Below are 13,334 nucleotides of genomic sequence, written 5' to 3'. Positions count from 1 at the left end.
ATAAATCCCATAATAAATACGTGCAAGGAGTTGAGGGTGGTTTGGCAACCTCAACTCTAACTATCCTAATTCTTTTAGTCATGACAGTAGCTTTACATTGGATTTTTTTTTTAAAATATGCTGTCTTTCTTTTTAGAGGAAGTTCCCACGGCCACCAGCCAATGCTTGCTCTCCTCCTCCTTGCTCTCTGGTGCTGGTAGTAATCACTCTGTCTCTCCTTGTCCTCACCCATTTAAAAAAATATTTAAAAGGTGCTGTTCACCCCTCAGTGAGATCCCCCTCGCTGTCACTCTGAACCATGTTGGTAATGCTTGTGCTTTCCAGCAGCTTTTGGCTCTTTAGGGTCACCAGTGAGCTGCTGGGTTCCCATTTAGGTTTTTACTTTTATTTAGCACCAAACCAGCCGGATTAACCTTTTTTTAACAGATTTGATAAAAGATGTGCCTGGTTGAGACAGTATGTGCTGTATTTGAACATTAAGGCTCCATTCATGCAGTGAGCTGTGAGTGGGTGGGCCCACTCACCCAGGTAGAATTGTGGCTTAAATGACATGGATCCCCAGTAGAAATGCAGATGAACCCTAAATGTAATGCTACTATAATCAAACCAGAAACCTTGGTTTGGTTTAGGTGGGTTACCATTTTTTCTAAAGAAAATGCTAGACTTTCTCTTTATCCAATGTCCTTTAAAATACAAGCTTTATCCACTAATGGCTTTAGTTTCATTAGAATTGTCTTAATCTATGCGAAAATTGCTTTTAATATTAATAAGGCATTGTAGAATCATGGAAATGTAGGGGTGGAAGGGACCTCGAGAAGTCATTGCATTCTAGCATTTGGGCCATGTGCTGATTCTCGAGATACTAAGAGCAAAGGCTTTGCTTTAAGCTCATGAAAATGAGTTATCAGCGCTTTGACCATTGCAATCCTCTCTTTGCATCCCTTTCGCTGGCTCCCTCTTTTCTGTATCAAACATAAGCTACTTCACTTTCAAGACCCTTCATGATCTATCCCCACCCTACCTGGCTTGATGCAAGTAATTTAAAATAGGGAAGGCTTCATTTCTTGGAAGATAAGATTAGGGTGGTAACTAGATCAGCAGATTGAAAATGGAATGTTTTGTTTGCTAAGATAGTAAATGGGTCGGTAAGGTAAAAGACTATGTCTGAGCTAGCTAAGATAAGAGGGAGAAAATCCAGGGAACCATTTACTAAAAAAAAAGATAATGGACAAGAGAAATCAGGAGCGTAAAGCCTGAGGTAAAGAGTAAAATTGAACAGAGCATACGTGCTGTGGCAGGATTGATTCCTAGAAAGTGATCAAGCCAATCCCAAAAGGTCATCTTTCACCTCCTATCAGTCCATGATGTCAGCCTCCTTCACCCACTTGTTGAATTTTCAATCAAGCACTTTCATGCTTTCTCCCATGTTGCTCTTCACGCTTGGGAGAAGCTCCCCATAAACATCTGCAGAACTCTCCTTAAAACTTTTTTGCCAGGAGGCCTATAAAAAACATGACAGTGATTAGGCTGCTGGTGAGCTGAGATCACTGCCTGTCTTGCTGACCAGTATTATCTCATTGTTTCCATGTGCTTCCCCGTGTCTCTGTCTCTTGTCTTATATGTCGTATGTCAGCTCTTTGGGGCAAGCACAGCCTTTTTATTCTGTTTGTACGGCACTTAGCACAGTGGGGTCTTCGCTTATGAGCAGCGCTCACAGGCCACAGTTGACTATAAATAACAAATAGCACACAAAGAATATTTTCCCTAACAAATCTTTAACGAAAGGATACTGATGTACTTCTGGGAATTTCTAGCAAAAGCTAAAAATAAAACTTAGATTTTGAGTGATATTAAATTGTATATCAAAGTTCTTGTAAATATTCAGTCCATGAGACCCGATGCAATGAATATGGTAATTAGCCATCATGAGTGTGGTTTGTTATAGAATATGTAACTGATGCTGAGTCTGAATCTCTTAGGTAAAAAGGATACAAGGTTCATATAGTTGTAGTATCTCTTTTGTGCATGGTTGGCTTTTTAGTTGGTAAGGAATTAGAAAAATAGTTGGGTGGTTCTTCATTTTGACTTCAAATAAGAAACAAGAAAGATTAATTTGATGTCTCTTTCTTGTTAACAAGACAGCCAGAAAGGATAGTATAAATACAATGACGTTCTCAAGAGCCATCTGTATTTTATGCCATTTGCCATTTCCGATAATGCTGCCTTAGTTGTATGTAATTTAATTATTTTGTTCTCAGAATGTAAGGATTCTGATAGGCAGAAACCAAACTGAATAAAAATCAACCCTATCTGTTGTATTCCTTGTGCTTAAAAGAAGCAGCTAAGTGGGAATCAGTGTAGACTAGCACAGAGGATATTATAAATTTTTTAAAAAGTGGTATGCCTCAAAAAAAGGATGCTGAGTAGAGGTCCCAGTTTAATTCCCAGGGGTACCCAAATGGTAACAGTAAATTCAAAGGCACTTTTAGTGGAACTCTGCAGGGACCTATACCTGGCTAAATACCAAAGGCATTACTCCACCACTATGAACGCCTACCTCCACACTAACTTGCTGGTCTCTTCACAGGAGGAGCTCTTTCAGATTAGTGGGCCCTTCCTTTTGGTGCTCAAAAACGCATGCTTGAAGTTAAGTTTGCTTCAGCATAAATTTAAATAAAGATGGGAGAGAGGATCCATGAAATGGATTTGGCTGCACTTTGAGTATTGTGAAGACATTTCTCAGTTAAGAGCTCAGTGGGTATTCAAATAAGGGTTAAGTACGTTAGATAAATGTTGCTTGGGCTTGGCAATTGGAAAAGGCTTTCTGCCAAATGGTGTCAGATAGACATGGAAGTAAAATAGGAAATGCAGAAAACTACATATTGAGATGCAGAAAAATGACATGGTGTGGAATTTCTTGGGGCCTAATTTGCTAATGTAATGATGTTTTTGAAGGGGAAGGGCTCAAGTTAAAGGTACATTTACAACATGGGAATACTTATGTGGCCATCTTGTAGTCTAAAAATCTATTCTTAAAACCTTGTCATGAAGAGGTGTGCAGTGGGTGCATCTGGAATGGTGCCGATCCACTAAAACAGGCTTTTGTTACACCTGTGGATGGAGATTAAGATTTTGCTGTAGTAGCTAAACAGAGGGATTCCAGTAAGATCTTATTAGCTCCCAACAGAAGATTACTCTACCAAAGAAGTTACAGTTGAGACATTTCAGACTGGCATTTAAGAGTGTAAAAGCTAGTATATCTCAGGCTCCTCTTTCCTAGCTATGTGCACTATTGCAAAGTGAATCTAGATGTAGAAGTATGCTCAACTGGGTACAAAGGCATATACTGCAAAAATAATGTATTCTTATATCAGGTGTATGGGGAGAGTAACGAGATGGCTGATTCTCTGTCAATGTAAATGTTTCATTTTTCTTCTTTCCTCTGTTTCCCCCCACTTTCTTTCCAGTATTGGATACAAATGACCGATTCCTGCGAAAAATAACAATTGGGCAGGCAAATACAGAGAAGGGATTTTTCCGACAGGTATGTACCATTATATACTATATGTTGTTGTTTTTCTGGGCGGGATTTGTTTTCAAGCATGAGAAATATTTGCTGTTCTACAATCCTTTCAATAAATTATTTAGGATTAAGTTGCCAAAGTCTAATTGTTATATGTATTTGTAGTATCCTAGCAATGAAACTGGATGCACTAATGAGTAATTCAGCATCATGTCATAGAAACTGAAATCAATGTGTACTGCATAGTGTTTCACAAGTAGTTTAAGAAATTTGTAATTATCTGTAATCTGTAACTCTTAGAGCCTCAACTTTATTGCCCATATATATTTAATGCAATTAACTAATTTATGTAACATCTTTTCTTTTTGTATTTTGTGCCCTGCTTAAATTTTATTATCTTCTGCTTAGGTCCTTAGTTTATTTTTGTTTAATGAATATTTATTTATGTATTTAATTTAATTTAAATGTGAAAAAGGGTGGTTCAACTACAAAAGCAGTTTCTCCTCCCTTGGTGTTCACACCTCAATTGCTAGAAGAGGGCCTCATCCTCCCTGATTGAACTAACCTCGTTATCTCTAGACTGATTCTTGCCTGCATATTTATACCTGCCTCTGGAAACTTCCACTACATGCATCTGATGAAGTGGGTATTCACTCACGAAAGCTTATGTATGTTCCAATACGTCTGTTAGTCTATAAGGTGCCACAGGACTCTTTGTCGCTTTTTACAGATCCGGACTAACACAGCTACCCCTCTGATTCTAAACATTTCTAGAGGGTTTAGTGGTGATAATAGTCTTCCCACACAACATAAGAAGTTAATGACTTAAAAATTAGCTTGATTTGAGAGTACTAAGTATATACACAATAATGAATCAAATTGGAAATTGGTGAAAATGTTCCTTGCAAATATTCCATAGGCAACAGTTAATTCTTTAGTTTCAAGCATCCTTCATGTGTAGGGCTTGTCCCACTATTATTCCAAGAAAGTTAGTGGTAAGTATTTTTTCAATACTATCCCAACAATTTATTAAAAGCATGACATTGTTAACATTAGTGAACCAAGTCAGATATGACATACTGTGCTCAGTGCTGTTTAATGCACAGCTTGGTTGAATAGAGTGTCATGAGAATTAGAACAAGGAAGTGAATAAATGGGCAAATAGTGGGAGGAGAACACAGGATCAAATTGACAGAGGATTAAAATAATTTTTAAAAATAACTAAAATCCATACACCTCAGAGCAAGGTTTTTGGGGGCCAACAAGTATAAATCAGGAGGGTTTATCCAGATGGATCCATCAGATTATATTTGATGTTTATGGATTAGGGCACCAGCACAAATGAAAACAGGAGGAAGGGGAAAGCAGAAATAGCAAATGAATACCTACAAATTGATTGGACCATAACATCATCTTAATTGCTTTTAGCACATTGGCATTCCTTCCCACATCTCATTTGTTTTGTCTGTTAGTATTGTAAACTGTTCAGGGCTGGGAACCTGGCTAACTTTCTGTTCTGTGAAATGCTTAGCACATTTTATGCAGCAAAGAGTCGTTCCTTCATTGCATCTGAAGAATCCATTAGTGAGCACTAATACGCAGTGTGAAATAAATGCCCATTTCATTGTGATTATTTATATTAAGGTCTCATTTAGAATCATGGCCCAGTTGTGCCAGGTTCTGTACAAACATAGAATTTGTAAAATTTAAAAGTGTGTGTAAGTGTAAGACTTCAATAGGATCTGAGTTTTGCCAACACTTTGTGCTTTTGAAAATCCCATCCTTAAGTTTCTTTCCCATTCCACAGCTGCTCTGGTTTATGAGACAGGAGGATGCAAAAGGTGCAGTACTATAAAGAAGATTTAGCACCTGTATTCAGACTGATTTTTTTTTCACCTGTTGAATTATTCAGATGATTGGGGATACAGATAAATGTTCACTTTGGATTAATACATATGTGGAAGAGACTTTCTTTTCAACACCTATCTTCTATGACATAAATAGAAAATTAAAAATTAACTGATATGATGATTGGTTCTGACTGAAATAGATCCTTTCAGCTCTTGGAAGGGATCATTTTTCTGCACTTAGATTTGGTTCAGTCATTCACTGTAATTATTAGCTCAGAGCCAGAGTCTACACTGGGGAGGGGAGAGTATGTTTTAAGTTGGGTTAGCTAACTCAGGTTAAAATAGCAGTGACCACTTGGTGACTCAGCTTTTAACTTGGTTAGCAGCTGGAGTTCAAGCCTATGAGGTTATTGGAGTCAAGCATTGACAGGTTGATAGCAAATGAAAGATGATAGGGTGGAGACTGACTCTGAAGGGCTTTGAAAGTGAATATAAACAGCTCATGTCTGATATGATAGAGAAGGGGAAGCCAGTGGAGGGATTAAAAGAGGGAGGGGTGACCTGGTCAAAGCAACAGGCTAGAAAATGATCTTTGCAACATTCTGGGTAGAGATGAGCCAGGCAAGACTCAGCTTCATGTGAGGTAGGGGACTACTCAGCATCAGGGTGTCAAACTCTGGCTCTTAAATATTGGGGATATAATACTAAAATGACAATTGAAGTGTTTTACATGAGTCTCTCTGTCCTGTATTTAACTTTGACATGTTTGACCGATGCACATTCTATCGTACTCTAACCTGGTTCTGTTGACTATAGAACGAGAATAGGTGTTGAAACTAGCTTTCACGGCAGAGCCAGAGAACCAGTTAAAACAGCACTCTGTCACCCAACAGATATATTTTATAAATAATTGGAATGTTCTTCTAGCACTTTAAAAATCAACGATACCTGTGTAGAAAGAGAGAACACAGCAGGGAGAGTGTGCATTTGAATGAACAGAGATGCTGTGATTTCCAAAGAGTACTTTGTGAATTTGGCATTGATTCTGCAATTGAATCCATGCAGGGGCAGATCCTTATATTGATACAGATCTGACTGCAAGACTGTGGCTTCTGTCAGTGCTTCATAAGCATATGAAGATATGATTCTTTGGGGTTCAACCCAGACCAGTAAGAGGTTCTGTCACTACCTGCCCTGCTGCCTTGGATGCTTTGGCTCAGAATCCTGACACCAGCAGTCTGCTCACAGCACAATAGCCTCACCCTGGTATTCAGCGGCCTGGTTACTCCTTGCAGCGTGGCATCAACACCTTCCCAGGCCCAAGTTTTCCCCAAACTGCCTGCCCTGTAGTTCAGTCCTTTTGATGCAGTGCTCACAGAACCTTATTAAGTTCTCTGCTTCTTTAAAGAGACAGTACACAGCACCGACCTATTATTTTAGCTGAGGACTTACACATGTTGTTAGCATGTAGCACTGAGGTGGTTTATAGTCAAACTAAAAATAAGTGTGTGACAGGTTCCCCCCCAGAGGTGCCACCTGAAACTGGGGTACCACTGAGCCTGCTTGACCCACCAACCTGGGCTCCCTTTACACTATACTGCTGTGACAGGCCCTCAAGCCCCTCCAGCACACACGCAGGTAGGGACACACCCAGCTGCAGCTACACACAGATGCTGAGATCAGCTGTACATGGGAAGGCTCAGCTAAGGAACTGCCCAGTTACTCAAGTGCACACCTCCTTTTGTAGGGTAAACCCAAAATTATACTGTCTTGCACTGCACAGGGAACTGTACAGCGTAAACTCATGAAATTTGCCCCCTCCCTCAATGTGGAGAGGAATATAATCAACTTTCTGCCCCAAGTTATGACTCCCCCACACACTAGTTTTAGACAAAGCAAAAATAAGTTTTTAAGTGATTATAAGGGGTAGCAAACAGATCAAAGCAGATTACCTAGCAAATAAATAAAAATGCAGTCTAAGCTTAATATACTAAAGAGATTGGATACGAGTAGAAAATTCTTACCCTAATTGTTGATTTAGGCAGTTTGCAGAGATTCTTGAGGGCAAGCTGCACTTGCTTCCACTTTAAAACCCCAGATATTCCTTTCAAAGGCTAGAAATTCCTCTAGCCTGGGTTCAGCCCTTCTCCCCCAGTCCAGTCCTTGTTCCTCAGGTGTTTCCAGCAGTCTTCTTGGGTGGGGAGACAGTGAAGAACCACAATGATGTCACTCCCCTGCCTTAAATAGCTTTTGCCTAGGGCGGGAACCCTTTGTCTCCAAGCTTGGTCAGTGGAAAAACACTGGTATTCCAAGATGGAGTCCAGTACCAGGTGACTTGGTCACATGTCCCTGTAGGGTCACAGCAGCCATAACTCGGAGGCTGTTTGTTGCGTCCTTAGGAAGACTCCCTGGCAAGAGATTAGCAATACTCGGGCAGGAACTGTCAAGACAAGGTCTAGGGGATCTCTGCCTCTTTCACAGAAAGGCTGCCACTACTGACATGCATTTCATGAACATGTGGGGGGCTGCTGCCAGGCCGAAAGGGAGGACCGTAAACTGGTAGTGGTGCTGGTTTATGGTGAACCGTTCCTGCGGTTTACGGTCCTCCCTTTCGGCCTGGCAGCAGCCCCCCACATGTTCATGAGATGCATGTCAGTAGTGGCAGCCTTTCTGTGAAAGAGGAGAATACGAATATACCCGTACCTCGATGATTGGCTTCTCGCGGGTCGGTGAGGAGGAGGTCCATTCCCATGTGATGGTGACCCTGGACGTATTCCGCAGGCTGGGTCTTCTAGTCAATGTGCCCAAGTCCTCCTTGATACCTACGCGAAGGCTGGAGTTCATCGGGGCCGTGCTGGACTCGGTACAGGCACGAGCAAGCCTCCCGGAATCCAGATTTCTGGCCATCCAGCATCTCATAGACTCAATACTAAGGTTCCCCACAACCACGGCCAGATGCTGCCTGAAGCTCCTGGGACACATGGTGGCGTGCACTCACATATCAAGTACACTCGGCTATGGCTCAGGACTTTACAGGCATGGCTAGCCCGATCGTATCACCCAGGCAGAGATCCCCTAGACCTTGTCTTGACAGTTCCTGCCCCGAGTATTGGACTCCCTGTGATGGTGGCTCAGTCAGCCGGTAGTATGCGAGGATATCCCCTTCGCAGCACCGCAGCCGGCTCTGACGCTGTTAACAGACGCGTCAGACCTTGGCTGGGGAGCCCACTTAGAGGATCTAAGGACGCAAGGCTTGTGGTCCAGAGACGAGAGGCTGCTCCACATCAATGTGAAGGAGCTCAGGGCGGTTCGCCTAGCCTGCCAAACCTTTCACACTGCTTTAGAAGGGCACAGCGTGATAGTTCTGACAGACAACACCACCACCATGTTTTATATAAACAAGCAGGGCGGAGCCCGCTCCTTTCCCCTCTGCCGAGAGGCTCTTCTCCTGTGGGACTTTTGTATAGCCCGCTCCATCCATCTCGTAGATAGCGAAATGGGATAGCGAAATGAACTGGCGGACCACCTCAGCAGGTCGTACCACATGCACGAGTGGTCGATGAGATCGGATGTCTTGCAATCGATCTTCCAAAAGTGGGGGTTTCCCCAAATGGACCTCTTTGCCACCAAGGACAACAGCCAATGTCCACAGTTTTGCTCCTTCCAGAACCACAGTCCGGGCTCGGTCGCAGATGCCTTCGCGATCCCTTGGAGCGGGAGTCTGAAGTACGCCTTTCCTCCACTCCTGCTCATCCACAGAGTCCTCATCAAAGTTCGCAGGGACAAAGCGGTAATAATTCTGATCGCTCCAGCTTGACCTCGCTAGCACTGGTTTACGGCCCTGCTGGAGCTGTCAGTGGCCGCCCCAATTGCCCTGTCCCGGCACCGAGATCTCATCACGCAGGACTGTGGGCGCCTGCTCCACCCGGATCTACAGTCGCTGCATCTCATGGCGTGGAAACTCTGTGGTTGAACGCTGTGGAGAGCCAGTGCTCCCTTCCGGTACAGCAAATTCTCCTTGGCAGTAGGAAACCTTCCACTCGGGCGACGTACTTAGCTAAGTGGAAAAGATTCTCCTGCTGGTGTGAGCCAAAGCAGATACAGCCACTTGTGGCCACCATTCCAGTCGTCCTAGAATTCCTCCTGTACCTCAAACATCAGGGTCTCGCTCCTTCCTCAATCAGAGTGCATCTAGCTGCCATTTCAGCGTTCCACCTGGGGGTATCGGGGCATTCTGTGTTTTCTAACCCCATGGTAGCCCGATTCCTTAAGGGACTGGAAAGGGTGTTTCCCTACTTATGCCCACCGGTCCCTCCCTGGAACCTTAACCTGGTCCTGGCCAAACTTATGGGACCCCCTTTCGAGCCCCTGGCCTCTTGCTCTCTCCTTCACCTCTCCTGGAAGGTGGCATTCCTGGTGGCCATTACGTCCGCGAGGAGGGTGTCCGAATTGAGGGCCCTCACCTTGGAGCCTCCATATACAGTTTTTTATAAGAACAAAGTGCAGCTCAGGCCACACCCTAAATTCCTCTCTAAGGTAGTCTCACAATTTCATATGGGGCAGGACATTTGTTTGCCGGTGTTCTTTCCTAAACCACACACGGACCCCAGTCACCGTAGCCTGCACACTCTAGATGTCCGAAGGGCCCTGGTGTTCTATCTAGAGCGAACTAGACCTTTCCGCAAGTCGACACAGCTGTTTGTCGCCATCGCCGAGAGAATGAAAGGGCTTTCGGTCTCGGCACAGTGTGTATCATCGGACTGCATCCGCACGTGCTACGAGCTCGCCAAGGTGCCAGCCCTGCCGATCATGGCTCACTTGACTAGAGCCCAAGCATCTTCAATAGCTTTCCTGGCGCAGGTCCTGATCCACGAGACCTGTAAAGCAGCCACCTCGTCGTCGGTGCACACATTCACAGCCCACTGCACAGTCAGTCAGCAGGCCAGAGATGATGCGGCGGTCAGTGGGGCTGTTCTCCAGTCAATTGTTCCATGACACCTACCCTCCTCCTATGGTAAGCTTGTGAGTCATCTGATGTGTAATGGATGTGAACAATCACTTGAAGAAGAAAAAACGGTTACCTACCTATCGTAACTGTTGATCTTCGAGATGTGGTGTTCACGTCCATTACACTTCCCACCCTCCTTCCCCTCTGTCGGAGTCACCGGCGAGAAGGAACTGAAGGGGGGTCGGGTCGGCAGGGGTATATATGCACCAGCGTGGAGGCGCCACTCTGGCGGGGTCTCCCCTGCCGGCCCGACAGGAGCCGCTAAGGGGAAAAGTTTCCTACGTCCGTATACACGGCACGCGCGCACACACCTAATGTGGAATGGACGTGAACAACACATCTCGAAGAACAACAGTTACGAGAGGTAGGTAACCGTTCTTTATGCCATAATCATATCATCATAATATCTCTATGAAGAATATGGGATGCAGTGTCACAAAGTTTATTAACAAAGAACATAGGGTGAAGTGATTTCTAGTAATAGTGAAAGGTATGAAGGGTTACAGACAAAACAAACAAAACACACTTTCTATTGATTAAATTTAACTTCAGCAAGTTATATTCATGGTTTAAGCAGGTTTCTCACCTATATTCATTTTCCATAGACTTCAACATCCTTGGTTGAAAGACCCACTGTTCTGTGATTTCAAGAGCTCTGGCCTCTTCAGTCATTCAAGTGATGGAGAACTCAAATGACTTTTTGGCCCCCCTTATATTATCCCCAAAGTTCATTGTCTTTGTTTCAAGAGCTAGGAAGGCTTCCTGTTGTTCTTCTCTTCCTGTGGACTTCTCATCCTTCTGCTGATTCATATGTACATAGAGCTTCCATTGTTTTTGGTCTCACAATCAGTTGATTCAATTGCTTATTCTTTGGGGTGTCTGGACCCTGACTGTGTCACAGAAAGTAACATTGACTGATAGTATAAAATAGTATGTGTTACTGTAATAGTTAGGGTTGTTATATCATTCCTCAAACATTTCCCGGAAGTGGGTTCTTTCCCCCTTTTTTTTTTTAATTTATATAAAAAAAGCAAAAACCCTAATATACAAAAGGGAAATAGGCATTCTAATTTTAATGATGGTGATGAAAACTCTGGAATTCATAATAAAAGCATAAACTCTGTTCTTAAAACCATCCTGATAAACTTAGATGGTGTTGCAGTTTAGATGGTGTGTGAAATCTCTCTGTGCTCTAAGATTCATTCACCATCTCTCAGTGCTGCAAGGATAAATTAGAAGAGGAGTCTCATCCTTAACTCGGGATTTTCTGATTTTCGTTCGTTCAAGGAAGGTGCGGCCATAACACTGTTCTAACATAGCTGGGAAGGTCTAACTGTGTGCCCCCAGCTGTTTAGTTGGATGCACAGCTTTCTTCTCTGTTAATAAAGAGCTAGCCCCAATTCAAGTTTGAAAATATCTGTTTTATAAGTTTACTGTTTTCATTTTGGATCCAAATCCTGTAAATCTTTACTCATGTACAAATAGTCTTTATTCACTTGTGTACGTATGCATGAAAGCTGAAGGGAGGAGTATGAATTTCAGGAGAGAAGAGTTTGGAGAAACACCAGGCAGTCATTCCTTGTGGCTTGTGCAGATGCATAAAATATTAAGTTGCGGCTGGAGCAGCTCTGTATACGGTTGCTTTAATAAAGAGCCAATATAATTTAATAAATCTAGAGTCCTCTCATGTTAGTACCCAGCATGAGGTACATGAAATAGGGGCGTGTCGTGGGGCCTGATCCTGAAGTCTTTGCAGAACTGGGGCCTTAAGTATTTACGAAGTGCCTGTGATGGGGGAGGGGAGTGATGGGGGAGGGGTGGCACAAAGCAACGGCCCCGCCTCTGCTGCTGCCAGTAGTAATTGGGCCTTGTCCCCCTCTGGAGAGACAAAAGCTGGAAGAGTAGGCAGCCAGTGAGTTCCTCACCTTCCTGCGGGGACGGGAGGGGAAGAGGAGAGGTCGAGCTTCAGCCCTGGGGTAGTGGGTGGCAGGCTTCAGGCTCCATTCCCCGGCCGCATGGTGGTGGGCTCTGGCCCCGAGCTCACCCTCAGGGCCGGCTACAGGCACCAGCGTAGCAAGCAAGTGCCTGGGGTGGCCAATGAAGAGGGGGGCGGCACGTCCGGCAATTCGGCGGTGGGGCCTCCCTCTCGAAGCGAAGGATCCCCCGCCGAGTTGCCACCGTAGAATGAAGTGGTGCTAGAGCTGCCGCCGAATTGCCGCCAATTGCGATCGGGTTGTTGTTGTTTTTTTTTTTTCCGCTGCTTGGGCCGCAAAAACGCTAGAGCCAACCCTGATCACCCCAGGCCCTCGCTGCCTCCCCCAGTGCCCCATTGCCACTGGCTCCGTACCCACTTCTCCATCCAAGGCTTAATTTATCCCCAGGCTTGCCGGGGCTGCTATGAAAAGTAATATTTGTATGTTTCTTAATATCACTTTTCTTAGTAGCTAGCAAGTCTTTATAAAAGCAACCAAAAAGCAAAAGAAACAACAAGGAAAAAAGACTAGAAACACAAATAAGGTGCTTTGCACATTCTTTCTGTTTAGGTCCAGTAAAGAATAGAGACAACTGTACATTATTTTTATTATTGTCTGAAAAAAAAATCCTGCATAAATAAATTACAATGATTTGGATATGCACATGTATTGGTTTTTCCTAAAGTTAATCAAATATTTTAGGAAAAATTCTGAGGCCACCAAAAAATTTGTTGTGAGAACCCCTGGTCTAAGTATCGTCAGTGAGATATTTCACTTGTCAGGGGCTTAGTTTGAATCCTTCTAAAGAAGTATTGCAGTTTATAGATCTATTTCTACAAGAGCAATAGGACTGGTGTTGCACAAAGTTAATCCAGGAGGAGAAAAAAGCACAAGTTTTGTATGCTAAATCCAAGAAAATACTATTTTAAAGGAACATTGTCAAGTAGTTTAACCCCCCCAAATTTAGAGTTTTGTAAACT

The 13,334-nt window shown here is 43.6% G+C and overlaps 1 protein-coding gene across 2 annotated transcripts in view; it reads left to right on the top strand.

Moving 5' to 3' along the window:
• MTHFD1L (methylenetetrahydrofolate dehydrogenase (NADP+ dependent) 1 like) overlaps positions 1-13,334 on the top strand; it is a 219,306-nt gene that overhangs the window by 70,958 nt on the left and 135,014 nt on the right. For both annotated transcript variants that reach the window (XM_026649763.2, XM_026649762.2), the window contains exon 17: positions 3,468-3,544. In XM_026649763.2, coding sequence (XP_026505548.1) covers positions 3,468-3,544 — 77 coding nt within the window. The remainder of the gene's footprint in view (positions 1-3,467; positions 3,545-13,334) is intronic.

Source organism: Terrapene carolina, unplaced genomic scaffold (genome assembly GCF_002925995.2).
Source record: "Terrapene carolina triunguis isolate 2854851 unplaced genomic scaffold, T_m_triunguis-2.0 Scaffold85, whole genome shotgun sequence".
NCBI lineage: Eukaryota > Metazoa > Chordata > Testudines > Emydidae > Terrapene > Terrapene triunguis.
Note: the sequence above shows the minus strand (reverse complement) of the source record. Positions and strands in the feature narration are given on the sequence as shown.